At 38.6% G+C, this 12,367-nt stretch overlaps 1 protein-coding gene across 1 annotated transcript; it reads left to right on the top strand.

The window, feature by feature from the left end:
• The first annotated feature begins 4,318 nt into the window (after nucleotides 1–4,318).
• Nucleotides 4,319–10,004, top strand: gramd1c (GRAM domain containing 1c). The gene is made up of 13 exons (XM_053342604.1): nucleotides 4,319–4,583; nucleotides 5,491–5,609; nucleotides 5,692–5,848; nucleotides 5,961–6,120; nucleotides 6,211–6,354; nucleotides 6,465–6,583; nucleotides 6,699–6,841; nucleotides 6,936–7,039; nucleotides 7,456–7,626; nucleotides 8,212–8,278; nucleotides 8,444–8,563; nucleotides 8,963–9,068; nucleotides 9,892–10,004. Exons 2-13 carry the CDS (start codon nucleotides 5,518–5,520, stop codon nucleotides 9,958–9,960), a joined length of 1,452 nt encoding a protein of 483 aa, XP_053198579.1. The 5' UTR covers nucleotides 4,319–4,583; nucleotides 5,491–5,517; the 3' UTR covers nucleotides 9,961–10,004.
• Nucleotides 10,005–12,367: the final 2,363 nt, after the last annotated feature.

Genomic DNA, 12,367 nt, shown 5'->3' with positions numbered 1-12,367 from the left:
CAGGTAGGTGACTGACAGCGAAGGTTTTTATCACAGATATCCCGCATGTAGAGATTACTAAAGATTCAGCACCTCTATGCGCTTTTGGCACCGTGCGTAAAAGTATTTTTATGCTCAAGCTTGACAACAGATCTTTGGCCTTCTGATATGATAGGGACCTTTATCATCTTGGGTGTTGTTTGACTTGACATATTTGTCGATGGATAGTTCCTATCGATCAAAATCCAACAGGGCACAGAAAGAGAAATATGTATGGCGGCGTGTGGTCACTTTAATTCTGCGCATAATAATTGTATTTCTATCAATGATTTAATTGATGTTAAAGTTATTTTAACGAAACCTTTTCTGTTCTAGAAAGATTGTCATGTGCATTAAAGGTGCTGTTCATTGTCGTGACTACACTTAATTAAGCACAGCACTCCCAGTCAAACCAGTTCTGTTGCAATGATCATGACTTGCCCTGTGGCGCTGCTGGATATCCCTGTTTGATGACATTCACCGCTGAGGTTCAGAGTCCTCAAGCTTTAACTCTTAAAGGAGCCACAACTGTCAATATTTTATATACTTTTGAGGTGAACGTGTCAAATCTTTGTGGAAGCTAAAAAAAAAAGTCTCTCTCTCTCTCTCTCTCTCTCTCTCTCTCTCTCTCTCTCTCTCTGTCTCTCTCTCTCAAAAAAAATAAGCAGTGCCGCAGAAGAGATGGACCAGGCATCCAACCGGTCAGGAGTGGGCAATGATGATATTATAGATGAAACCGCATCCTTGGCAGATGGCAGGTTGAGCTCTGCTGTTGATGATAATGATGATGATGATGATGAGGTAAACTTAAAGACTCTCACAAAAGAGAATAGAGGGATTCTGCTGACAGAAATGAAACATTTGGACATACAATTCACTCTAATTGTGTAATTTTAATAAACTTTTGAAAATGACTGCCCTCTAGTGGTTCAGATTCACACTGTGTTTCACCTGATGTAAGTGGGATTGCTGATGCCTCTCTGATGCAAAACCCCAAAGGCTAATAAAGGTGTTTATCATCCGCTCAGTACTACTGCAGTAGCTGTCTCCCACAGTCTGTCTGCCTGTTTTAACCTCTGCTCAAACATTTGCTTGTCATACCGCTCCTGTTTCTTGCACAAAGGCAGAAGAATAAGTAAGCAGACAATTGCTTCACTAATGTCTCAATATAAATAATGTTGTCATCTCGTCCATCAGAGCTCTGATCCTCAGGGGCCGTGTCTTGCTTCACCGCAGCATGCTGTGACTACCTACAAACAGAAATGTGAAGAGTTTAAGAAGTTGTTCAAAGAGCTGCCTGAGTCAGAGAGACTGATACTAGGTGAGTTACAAAGCTGTCACATGATAGTGTTGCCTCCTAATCAAGAGATTTTTTTATTATTATTTAAAATGCTGATATTCATTATTTCAATTTCACATCTTTTAAGGCATAAACATACAAATATTTCATGTCTTATACCGAATTTTGTGCATGCCAGGGTGGAAATCACATCACATTTTACACCTGCTTGTTTAATCCTAGTTAGAAACTTTGTAAAACATTAAGTAAAGTCACCAGTTATAAGGAAATAACAAAATGTGCAAAGAGAAAGAAAAATCATTTACTCAACAGTTTGATGCATTTGTGGTCAGGGAGGAATTTTCAATGACGTCAGCAGAAACAGAGCATGACAAGATCACATTTATATTCTGTGTCTTGTTGGTTGAAGCTTAAGTATAGCAAACATACTAAAGTACATGGAAAAATGATGAAAGGAAATCTAAGACTGTTTGTTGTGTGTTTTAAAGCTGAATTGTTGCATCAAATGTGCTTCATTTTATACAGACCGCTCTGTAACTCAGCTTGACACAAGCTCTTTTTGAAAACTAAAATATCTCAACTAGAGTTTAAAATGAACATTATACAATTAAACATCATCAGTTTGTAATGATGGATCTTTTTGAAGATAATCTCACTATAGCGATCACCATATCTTACTACAGTGACCTATTTTATATATAGGGTGTCAAAGAAAACCTCAGGCACATTCATTTCTATGGATGATTTGCCTCATTTATTTTTCCTCAGACTACCCTTGTGCCCTCCAGCGAGACATCATTCTTCAGGGACGCCTCTACCTCTCCGAGAACTGGCTGTGTTTCTACAGTTATGTGTTTCGGGGTACGAAGGTAATAAGACAAAAGGGAGGACACATCTGATCATAATTATGCTGATAAATAATTATGCGTCAATGTTTTCAATGCAGATTATATACCTTGTTTGTGTCAGTCCCTCAAAAGCAAACCACAAAAATCTCTTGATGTAACAATTTGCAATCATGTGCAACAATTACATAGAAAGACACTCAACATACTCTTGGAAAAACAACTGCACTAATTGCTACACTTGAAGCAGCCTCAGTTGATCACAGTCATGTCTCCAGCCTCAGTTCACACCTCTTCTCTGGGAGTTGCTAAAAGTAATTAATATGGATTTGTTGTATCTAACCGTGTGTGTCATATCTATCTTGGTAATCTTTCATGTATTAACTAATGTAACCTTTTACTGTTTTTATAGATTACACTGACTCTTAAAGACATCACAAGTATGACCAGAGAGAAAACGGCTCGGCTGATTCCCAACGCCATTCAGATCTGCACGAGCGCAGAGAAGGTGCAGTTTATTGTGTGATCGCCATCAGAGGAGAAAAGCCTCTCACAACATGTTTTGCCCCTGATAAACAAAATTTAATGATCGTTAAATTGTCTTCATGTCTTCGCCCACAGTTCTTCTTCACCTCCTTCTCGGCAAGAGAGAAGAGCTATCAGGGTGTTTTCCGCATGTGGCAAAACACACTCCTGGACAAGGTAAAGGCCCTTGTTCTCCTCTGGTTTAACCTTGCCCACAAGCCTTACTGTCTTTTTACATTACATTCCTCGCAGCACTAATCTTATGATATGAGTCAAAGAAAACGCAGACTTTGCTGTTGTCCAATAACTTGACTGCTGTGACAAAAATCCTCCCCAAGCATGAGCAGGTCTGTGACTTTACCCTGTTTCACGTCACTTATCTAATCGGTCCAGAGTACAAATCACACTGCCCCGGCCACAGACTGTCTCCTTTTGAGGTTATCAGTGCTGTGCTGCTATTGCATGTAGGGTAAAGATCTACACACAAGAGCAGGGTTGTTTATAGTTCCACATACTGAGGTACTGTGTTCATTATATAGGAATAATTTGTACACAGGGATATAGTTATAGATAAACCCAGCAGCTTGTAATTATGTTCACCCAATTTGCTTTTATTGACAATTGAAATGTGCAACCACTGTAAACAGGTAAAAATGTCTTTATGTCGACTGTATGTATGAGATGTTATAAGTCGAGTTGAAGTTGGAGAGCCTAATGGGTTTGAAGTGTCTGTAGGTGAATTATGTGGGTGCTGAAATTAGCTGAAGAGTAGGAACTGGAAGCAAAAGTTGAGGTACTTGTACTTCACATGGCTATGTATGCAACGTAATACGTGTATTCCGTTACATTTCACTGGGAAATACATGTATTTGACAGATATAGTTATTGCTTACTCTGCAGATTACAATTTTAGTTACACCTCACATTAAATATGATGCATTGTTACATATTAAAGGTAGCCTGTGGAGTTTCCTGTTACATTTACATTCACGTTATGCTGCATTTCTTGGCAGCATAACCCAACAAGAAACCTTTAAACTACTATTCCAAATAATTAAGGCAAGCTTCACTTCAATGATAGTCATGTTATATTAATTAAGTATCTCCATTTTATATAAGTAAAATATCTGAATACTTCTTCCACCCCTGGAGGGAAAAGCACTAGAATAAGCAGCCAATTATTTGGGGAGTGTTTGGACTGTAAGAGCAAATAGACCACTCATTATGGGCACATTAATAATAGATTATGTTAATTAATAGTGGATAGTAATTATAAAGGAAAATGCTTGCATAGACAAGACTATATGTACACGTGACCTTTTGATTAAGAGGATAAACCACTCAGTAAATGTCTCTAAATCTTTCTGTAAACTAAGCAGAGTGATTAATGATCATAATGATTAATGAGTGGAGGTTTTAAAGTCTTAATTTGATCTCTATAGCTGCCACACTGTAACTATTACTGTAGGCGCTATAGTAACCTGCCCATAGGGAGGGTACGGGTCTTCTGGGATCTGAAGCACAAACACCTTTATATTAAAAACATCACCGTCAAAAAGTTCATTGACCTCTCCAGGTGTGGCCACAAGGGCTGATTTACATTGACGATCTTCCTATGAACGAAAGCACTTAACTCCGTGCTTGTGTCTTTCTGGGCTGAAACTGTGTAGAGGACCGAAACCAAAACAGATCAGCCCCTCCGTGTGTCGTTAGTAGTTGATCCGGACATTTCAACAGGTGTAAGGAGCCTTTATTTACCTTTTATCTCGGTGTGAATCTGGGCGGTGCTTCAACTCACTCGCTCAAATCCAGGACTTCCTGAGTGCGCCCAGGTTACAGATCAGTGTCAGACTGCCTGGTGAGGCTCACAGCTGCGGGGAAATGTACACTGATGAGTAAGTAAAGCGTTTGTAAACGGATTTTAAACTTTCTGTCGGTTTTACGTTTTACATTCAACGAGGTAGTAACACCGGGACGGGAAGCGACGCCATATGGTGAAACAACATTAATTTCCCGTCGGAATGAACAGGCCTTTAATAATAAGACCGTTTGTATTGATCACTTCTCTCGATTTGGAACAGCATAGCCTATGTAGTGTCTGTAATTTAGTTTCAGTAAAAAAAAAAGACTGTTTTGATTATTTCCTCTGAACAAATCATTTTTCGTCTCGAGGTCTAATTTGTCTTCTTCTGACATCTCAAGACAGTCAAGGGTTAACACAAAAATGTAAGATGAGTATCTGAGCGTTACAGAGAGACAATAAGGTTTGCAGTCTGTGCTGATCACCTGTGAAGATGAGACTGTAAATTATGCTGTGTCAAGGCTTCATGTTTCCAGGTTACCTGCAGCAGCTAAAAATAACCTGTTATCTAAGGCAGGTTATTTTATTTTGGTTAAAAATGTTGATCACTGTTACCCAAAGCCAAGAGGCAACCTATAATGTCTTATTTTGTCCTGGGTTAGGGTTAGTCCAAAACCCAAAGATGTTTAGTTTAATGTCTCAGAGGACTAAAGAAATCATAAAATATTCTTGTTAAAGGAGCTGGAATTTTTTTTCTTAAGAAATGAATCAAAACTACTGATTATCAGAATAGTTGGTGATTAGTTTTCCGATGATCAACAAATTAATTAATCATTAATTGTTATGGCTCCGCTGCCATTTTCTTTTATGTTTTGTCTTCACATTATGGTTTCTATCAGCCATATCAGAGTCCATATTGGGCAAGAGGAAGAGATCTCTACAGGTGCACATTTCCATGACTGCTTTTTCCTTTCCTCCTTTGTTTTTTTTTCCATCTTCAGCCTCTGACCAGTTTGGAGTTGTGGCAGATGGTTAAACAGCATTATGGGAATGAACTGGGCCTGAGCCATGAAGAGATGGAGAGCTTACAGGTAGCAACAGAATCAAGCACACAGACCAGGTACGTGCACTCCCACATGCACACCCAACCTTGCACACAATTATCATGTACATTTAATATTATACCATCTGTTTGTCTGCAGCCTGACCATGAGGCCTGGTGGTGATGACGGCCTGGGCCGGCTGGAGCGACCCCCTTCTCTACGCCTTCCTGGCATGGAGCAGGGATCCCTAGAAGCCTGCACACCTCAAAGGGAGGATTTTCCCAGCCCTGTGGGGTCACAGAACTCACCTAACGCGGTATTGGAAATAGTATTAATTATTCTCATGCTATGTGATCTGGGAAATGTTAAATTGCCTTTTATATATCTTTTTAACACATTTTTTTTTTTTTAATGTTGTCTTCCACCAGGATGACTCACGCAATACCCTGTCTCAAAGCTGCAGTCCTTCCCCCTCGCTAGATCGCCTCGCCCTAGATAGGGTGTCCAAGCGCTCCTCTCTTTCGCTTGACCTCAACGCTAACGAGAATGGCTTGTCTGAGCAGAGCGGTTCAGAGAGCAATGAGGACGGTAAGAGGAAACAACCCAGGTGTTCAAGTATAAGTGTGTGTTTTGTTTTTTTATTAATTTTGTGATTACATTTTTTGCTTTCATCATCAGTGGAGGAGCGAGTGGGTCTGCCCCAGGTGCAGGGACGCCTTTATCTAAACAGAGTCTTCCACGTCAGTGCCAACAAAATGTTTGATTTGCTCTTCACTGACTCCAGCTTCGTCCGCAGGTTCCAAAACATCAGAAAGATAATAAGTAAGCTCCTGTGTTGTTCTTCACTCTCAGCTGTTCCCAAAATATATCTATCCTCCAGCTTACAAAAGCGTCCATGTGCGATATTTAATGTTGTCCTTTTGTGTTATCAGACGCCAGCTCTACCGCTTGGCAAAAAGACGCTTCTGGAAACATGAAGAGGAGTCTGAACTACACAGTAACCATCAATAACCCTTTGATTGGCAAATTCTCTGCCGCTACAGAGTACCAGGTGTGTTTCCATCACTGTTGAATGGTGTGTGCAATGCTTGAATGGATGAATCCAAATGTTTTAGTGTGAATTATGGCTTTGCTGCTCACTTTTTATTACTCTATTTCTCATTCAGACATTGTACAAAGAATCGAGGGATGGTCAGTATTACCTCCTGGATTCAGAGGTGTACACTCACGATGTTCCTTATCACGATTACTTTTACATTCAAAATCGGTACTACATCATAAGCATCTCGAAGCGGAAGTGTCGACTAAGGTGACACAATATTTTACTTTTGGCATTTTTTTATATCAACTTACCTTTTTTGTTTTTATGTGACTGCCATTTAAAATGTCTATTGTGCTGCTAGGGTCTATACTGATGTGAAGTACAAGAAGCAGCCATGGGGCCTGGTCAAATCTTTTATCACTAAAAACTCCTGGAGCGGCATTGAAGATAATTTCCGACATCTGGGTGAGTAGAAAGCCTCATCCTCACTCTGTGGAGGGAAGACAAGAGCACTTCCCTGTCTTCTTTCCTCAGCTCATGGTTTATTTTATCTCTAATCTGATATGAACAGTTTCCTCCAACACACATTAGCTTCTGCAGCGGTGAATCATATTAGAACAGCTTTTTAAAGGAAGGGGAAGGGGAATATAATGGGATGTATGGCTCTATCAGACATTTTAAGTGCACAGTACTCTGAGCTGATGCAGGAAAACTCTGTTCAATTATGTACATTTTCAGAGGGGTCCTTTTTTTTTTTTTTCTTTTTTCTTTTTTGAATTGAACCATTAAGAAGATGGTGTCTAAATACATATAATGCATTTTCCTGTCCCTGTCCCATATTTGTGTTTGAATGTTTGGGCACTTGTGACTTTATGGTACAGAAGCAGAGCTGCTGGAGGAGGAAGCAGAGATGAACCAAGGAGGGGGAGACTCAGGGAAGATTAGCGGGCTGCGGAGGAGAAGGCGGGCTTACAGCCGTACGCTGTCGGAGCACATGAAGCCCAACAAGCAGTACAGTCAAGACCCTGAACAGCAAAGAGCCAGCAGCATAGGTACATTATAAATAATGATTTAAGCTTGCTTGACTGCACACTTCAATTCCTAATAAATCATTCAAATGTAAATCATTCTGATAGTTTTATGTATTTAGTAAACATTTTACACTTTAAAACAAAACTCCTCTCGTGAAGTATGAACCTAGGAGCCAGTAAGTGCTTCCAAAATGTATCAGTGTGTTTTTAAATGAAGGCTGGTGCAGTGAACGTCCAGTTACTTGGAGAGTTTCTTGCTGCCATTGTGGCAACTGTAACAAATGCAAAGCACAGAAAAAAAATTGAATGTGAAGGTTTGTGGTGCTGCTACTGTTAATGTTGAAAAATGTTGAGATCACCGGTGGAAGAATATGTTACAGACTCTTTGGGTTACACCCATGACATGTTGAAAATAGCCACATTTATATCTCTTTTGCTGTTGCAAAGTGCTACACGTCATTGTTGGTAATATCATAAAGCAGTAAATGTTGCAAATAAGTATAAGATGTTCGACTGCATGCTAGTCTTTTTAACAGCCTTATCTTAGAAAACCATGTATTTTACATTGTTCAGTCTTCTATTCAAATTGACCGTTTGGTATTTCAGGCCCCACAGAAATGAATGGCCCATATAGATGGAACATCACTACAATCGTGGCTGGGATGAGTTTGATGTAAGTTAACAGCCTGCAAACATGTGTTAAACAATGTGGTGTGTATTATGTATCTGTGCATATTAGTTGCAGGTCCTGCATGTATTTGAAATGTGTTGGTAGGAAATAAAGCTATGTTTACTGATTTCTGGATTTCACTCAACTCAATACTTTGTCTATTTTCAGTTTGCTGATTCTGACGTTGATGAATATGGGCCTGTTTTTCAAGTTGTGGGCCATGGAGGACGTCGCCCACCGCATGTACTTGAGCACAAAGCATCGACTGAGAGAGAGGAGTGAAGCCAGGTTGAGTAACTCTCTGCAGCTGCTGCTCTTCAACATGCATATTTCTTAACATTTTCCTTTTTTTTTTTTTTTTTAAATCCTCTGTCACAGACAACAACTATATTAGCAGTTGCCATGATCACTCAGGAAGCAGAAGTCTTGGTTTGGGTGGATAGGGGGAAGGGCTAGTCTTCTACCACCTCATGGTCTGTAACGTTTAAGCAGCCCACATACAAGAGAGCTCTTGTATTTATGACTCACAGCGTTGAAACTGCCTGAGTAAATGTGGTTATGCAAGTGTAATCAGCGCCACTCCACTCTTATTATATTTCCATAACTTTGTCTGCCTTTTTCTCTTTTTTTGCAGCAAACATCAAAATCATATTTTCCACATGAGAATAATTTCCTTCTATTTGACAGTGTGATGCCTGATTATGGTACCAGACCGGGGCCAGGCTGTAGGACCAGAGAGGAGATGCACCTGCTAAAAAATGTACTGCAGGACTCCATCAGTCTTTTAGAACAGGTGAGACACAATGCACGACAGACCTCAAGTCTGAGTAGAGATTATCTTTTAGTATGTTGGTTTCACAGTTACACATCTGAGTAGTTGTAATTGTTAGTTACATCTAAAATTTGACTGCAATTTGGGCAAACTTGTTAAAGTTAAAGGATACAGTTGAATTTAATTGGTGCGCCAATGACATTTTCAAAGGTTAGCTGATAAATGTACAATGAGTCTTTTTTTTTTAGGTTTTTAAAGGTGCAGTGTGTAATAAGAATACGAATTGTTGTGCTTTCATTACCTTAAAACGAGCCCTTAATATCTACATAGGGAGCGGGTCTCCTTCCACTGAGGCTGCCATGTTGCACCACCATGTTTCTATAGTAGCCCAGAACAAACAAACCAAACACTGACTCTAGAGAGGGGGCATTTTGCACACTTTTTGCTTCAATGCAGGTGGAAAGGATTTCTGAATAGAGCATTTAAACCCTGAGAAGGAACTAGAAATGAGCAACTAGACTAGGATTTTTTGAGAACAGGAAATTAATTTTAAAAATTAATGTAAAGTCAACTGCACACTGACTTAGAAATGAGTGAGGTTTGTCCATAAACATTATTAGCTGGAAGAGATATGAATGTAATGTATTTTGAACTAGTTTTAAAAAAGGCTGAAAGAGTACAGAACTTGCACTTACTCTCCTTCAGTGAAAGCAGAGATATACAGCTGCTTTGAGTTCATCATGTAAATGCGTAGCTGTCTTGTAACACTTTTTTAAAAAGAGATTGTTTCAAATGACAAATGAGGTGTTGCATTTGCTAAGTGAGTTCTTTTTCTCCTCCATAGCTACGCAGTTCTCTGATGGTCCTACAGCAGAACTTTGCTATGGCCAATCAAACAGCAGCGCCGCAGTGACGTTCACACACATGGCGACTACAGTGTCCCTCTTCCCTTGTGGGGGGGAAAAAAACTGCAGTAGTGAACAGCCTCTGAGGAAACCTCTGGTATCCAACGACATTGCCATGTAAATGTCCCCAGACCCCTGACATGCCATGTGTTGCTAGGAGTTACACATCCCAAAGCCTTTAATGGAGCATCAGGTGCCAGGATGTTTTTATAAAGCTGGGGACCGACTGCTGGGAGGACAAAGTTACATCACAGTCAGCTGCACACGGAGCAGTGGGGTTTGAATTCTGTAGGGTGCTATTGTCCGCTCACTCGGCTGGCTTCTTTTTCATTCTTTTCTTCAACGGTAGTATCCGATTTCAGAAAACTCTTTCCACACGTGCCTTCCTATATCCTGATGAGCCTCACGCATCTGCAGATGACTACTGTAAATACATTTGTTTTATTCTGGGGAAGTGAATCAATATTATTTAAAACAATCTTCTCAACATGTTTGCACATTTTAATTTTTTTGCACAAGTGCCTTATAGATTAGACTGCATTTTAGATATTTTGGAGATTTTTACTTTTTTGAAATAAAAATTGTAGAAGCAGTTAATCAAACTTAAGTTTGTCCCCTTTTTTTGTTATTTGTAATCATGACGAATCTTTTTATTTATGTATGTAACTGCAGGAATTAGTTATTGATGCACATTAAATTGCAAAATCTGATGAATTCTTTGATTTTTACAGTACTGTATGCAGAAAAGAATGCTTATGATCCATCCTTTTTCTCTTCAAACCATGTTTTTAAGACACATTTGATTCATTAACTTCTAGTTCTGTTCTGGGCTGATTAAACGGGTACTGTGAAATTAAACTGCTCAAACAGGTCACTTGCCTGATTTACAGTATCTGCTGTCATCAAACATGATTGTATTTTTCTTTTTCTTCCTTTTCTGCACTGAGCCAAGTTTAAAAATGTATGATACACTATTTTTAATACTTATTTAATCTAATGTTATTTGATTAAAGGTGTAGGGTCAGTGAGACTATCTCAGGTTATTGCAGTACTGTGAACATACACTGTCAACACTTCATATATGCAAGTTTGTTCTGTGATTTCCAAATTGACATGGACACTACAGTCATTTTCCTTGTAATTTTTAATCAGTTATTGGTGACACACCATAATGATTACCTTGAGCCTTGTTTTATGTTTACAGTGTTGCCTTCACCAATATCTGTGTGGATAATTTTGTTCAGCTGTCTTTTTTTTCTCTTAACAAGATCACAGCAACAAACCACCACTTGATTATTGCTTATTGATGATTGCCGTTTTGTACATTTTAGTTATATGGCAATGCACTTTTAATAAACTTTATTTCTTGGATGACTTCTTATTTGTGCACATTTTTAGGGTATAATCCTCTTCCTTAGTCGTTAAGAATGAATGCATGTGTTTTCCTGCCTTTTTCACTCCCCTAGTAAACCCAGTTAGTCTTCACTTGACATTTGAAAAGTGGAAAAAAAATGGCATTTTAATTTTCTATGGTTCATTCTTTTGCCCCTGAAAAATGTGGGTTTTTATATAATGTTTCACTGGATTGGAGACACAAATATCACATAAACATTGATTTTGCTATAAAATCAAATATATTTAGATGTGATGTAACCATACAGTCTATGGATATAACCCCATAAATAGAAAAAAACAAGCCCACAACTGCACTTTCTATTAAAAAATGTTGTTAAACTGAACTGCCTAACAACAAATAGAAAGAATATAGCTTGTTTCTCAATAGTCTGACTTGACCAAAACCAACAGAGTTTACACTATTCACCATTTTATTTTTGTGTTGTAGATGATGCAGAAGTGGAAGACTAAATGAGAATAAAGCCAAATGCGCATTTGTTCCTTTGTCATAGGTGAAATACAAAACTACTGAGACCTGTGTTAATTATTGACGACAGGTCCTTATTTATTCATGGAGGAAATGTTTTTGATGTATGATAGTGTGAATTATAGTGTATGAGCAATAAGATTAGTTTAAGATTACCCATACGGAAAAATAATACATGAACATATATCGATATATATTGTAGACACACAAATAATCTAACGTCTAAATATAGGGTTGTGTATGTATAACACATAATATTATATAGAACCATATAATACATCTTTTATGTATGTTTATACTGTATAAGTGCTTACAGATGTCTGAGTTATTAACTACTCCATCTAATATAGTGTTTTTTCTCCTCTGAACTTCTCACATGGTTTAATTTCAATAAATGTTAAAATGACCCAATATTTCACCAAAAATCAAAGATTAGAGAAAAAGTCCAAACACTGGAAACAGATTTGTGTTTCAGAACTTAGTTTTTTGTTCTTTCTTCTCCCATTAATCATCTGACCTGGGGGCCTGACCTG

This window comes from Scomber japonicus, chromosome 21 (assembly GCF_027409825.1).
Source record: "Scomber japonicus isolate fScoJap1 chromosome 21, fScoJap1.pri, whole genome shotgun sequence".
Lineage (NCBI taxonomy): Eukaryota > Metazoa > Chordata > Actinopteri > Scombriformes > Scombridae > Scomber > Scomber japonicus.
This window is presented reverse-complemented; position numbering and strand designations above follow the sequence as displayed.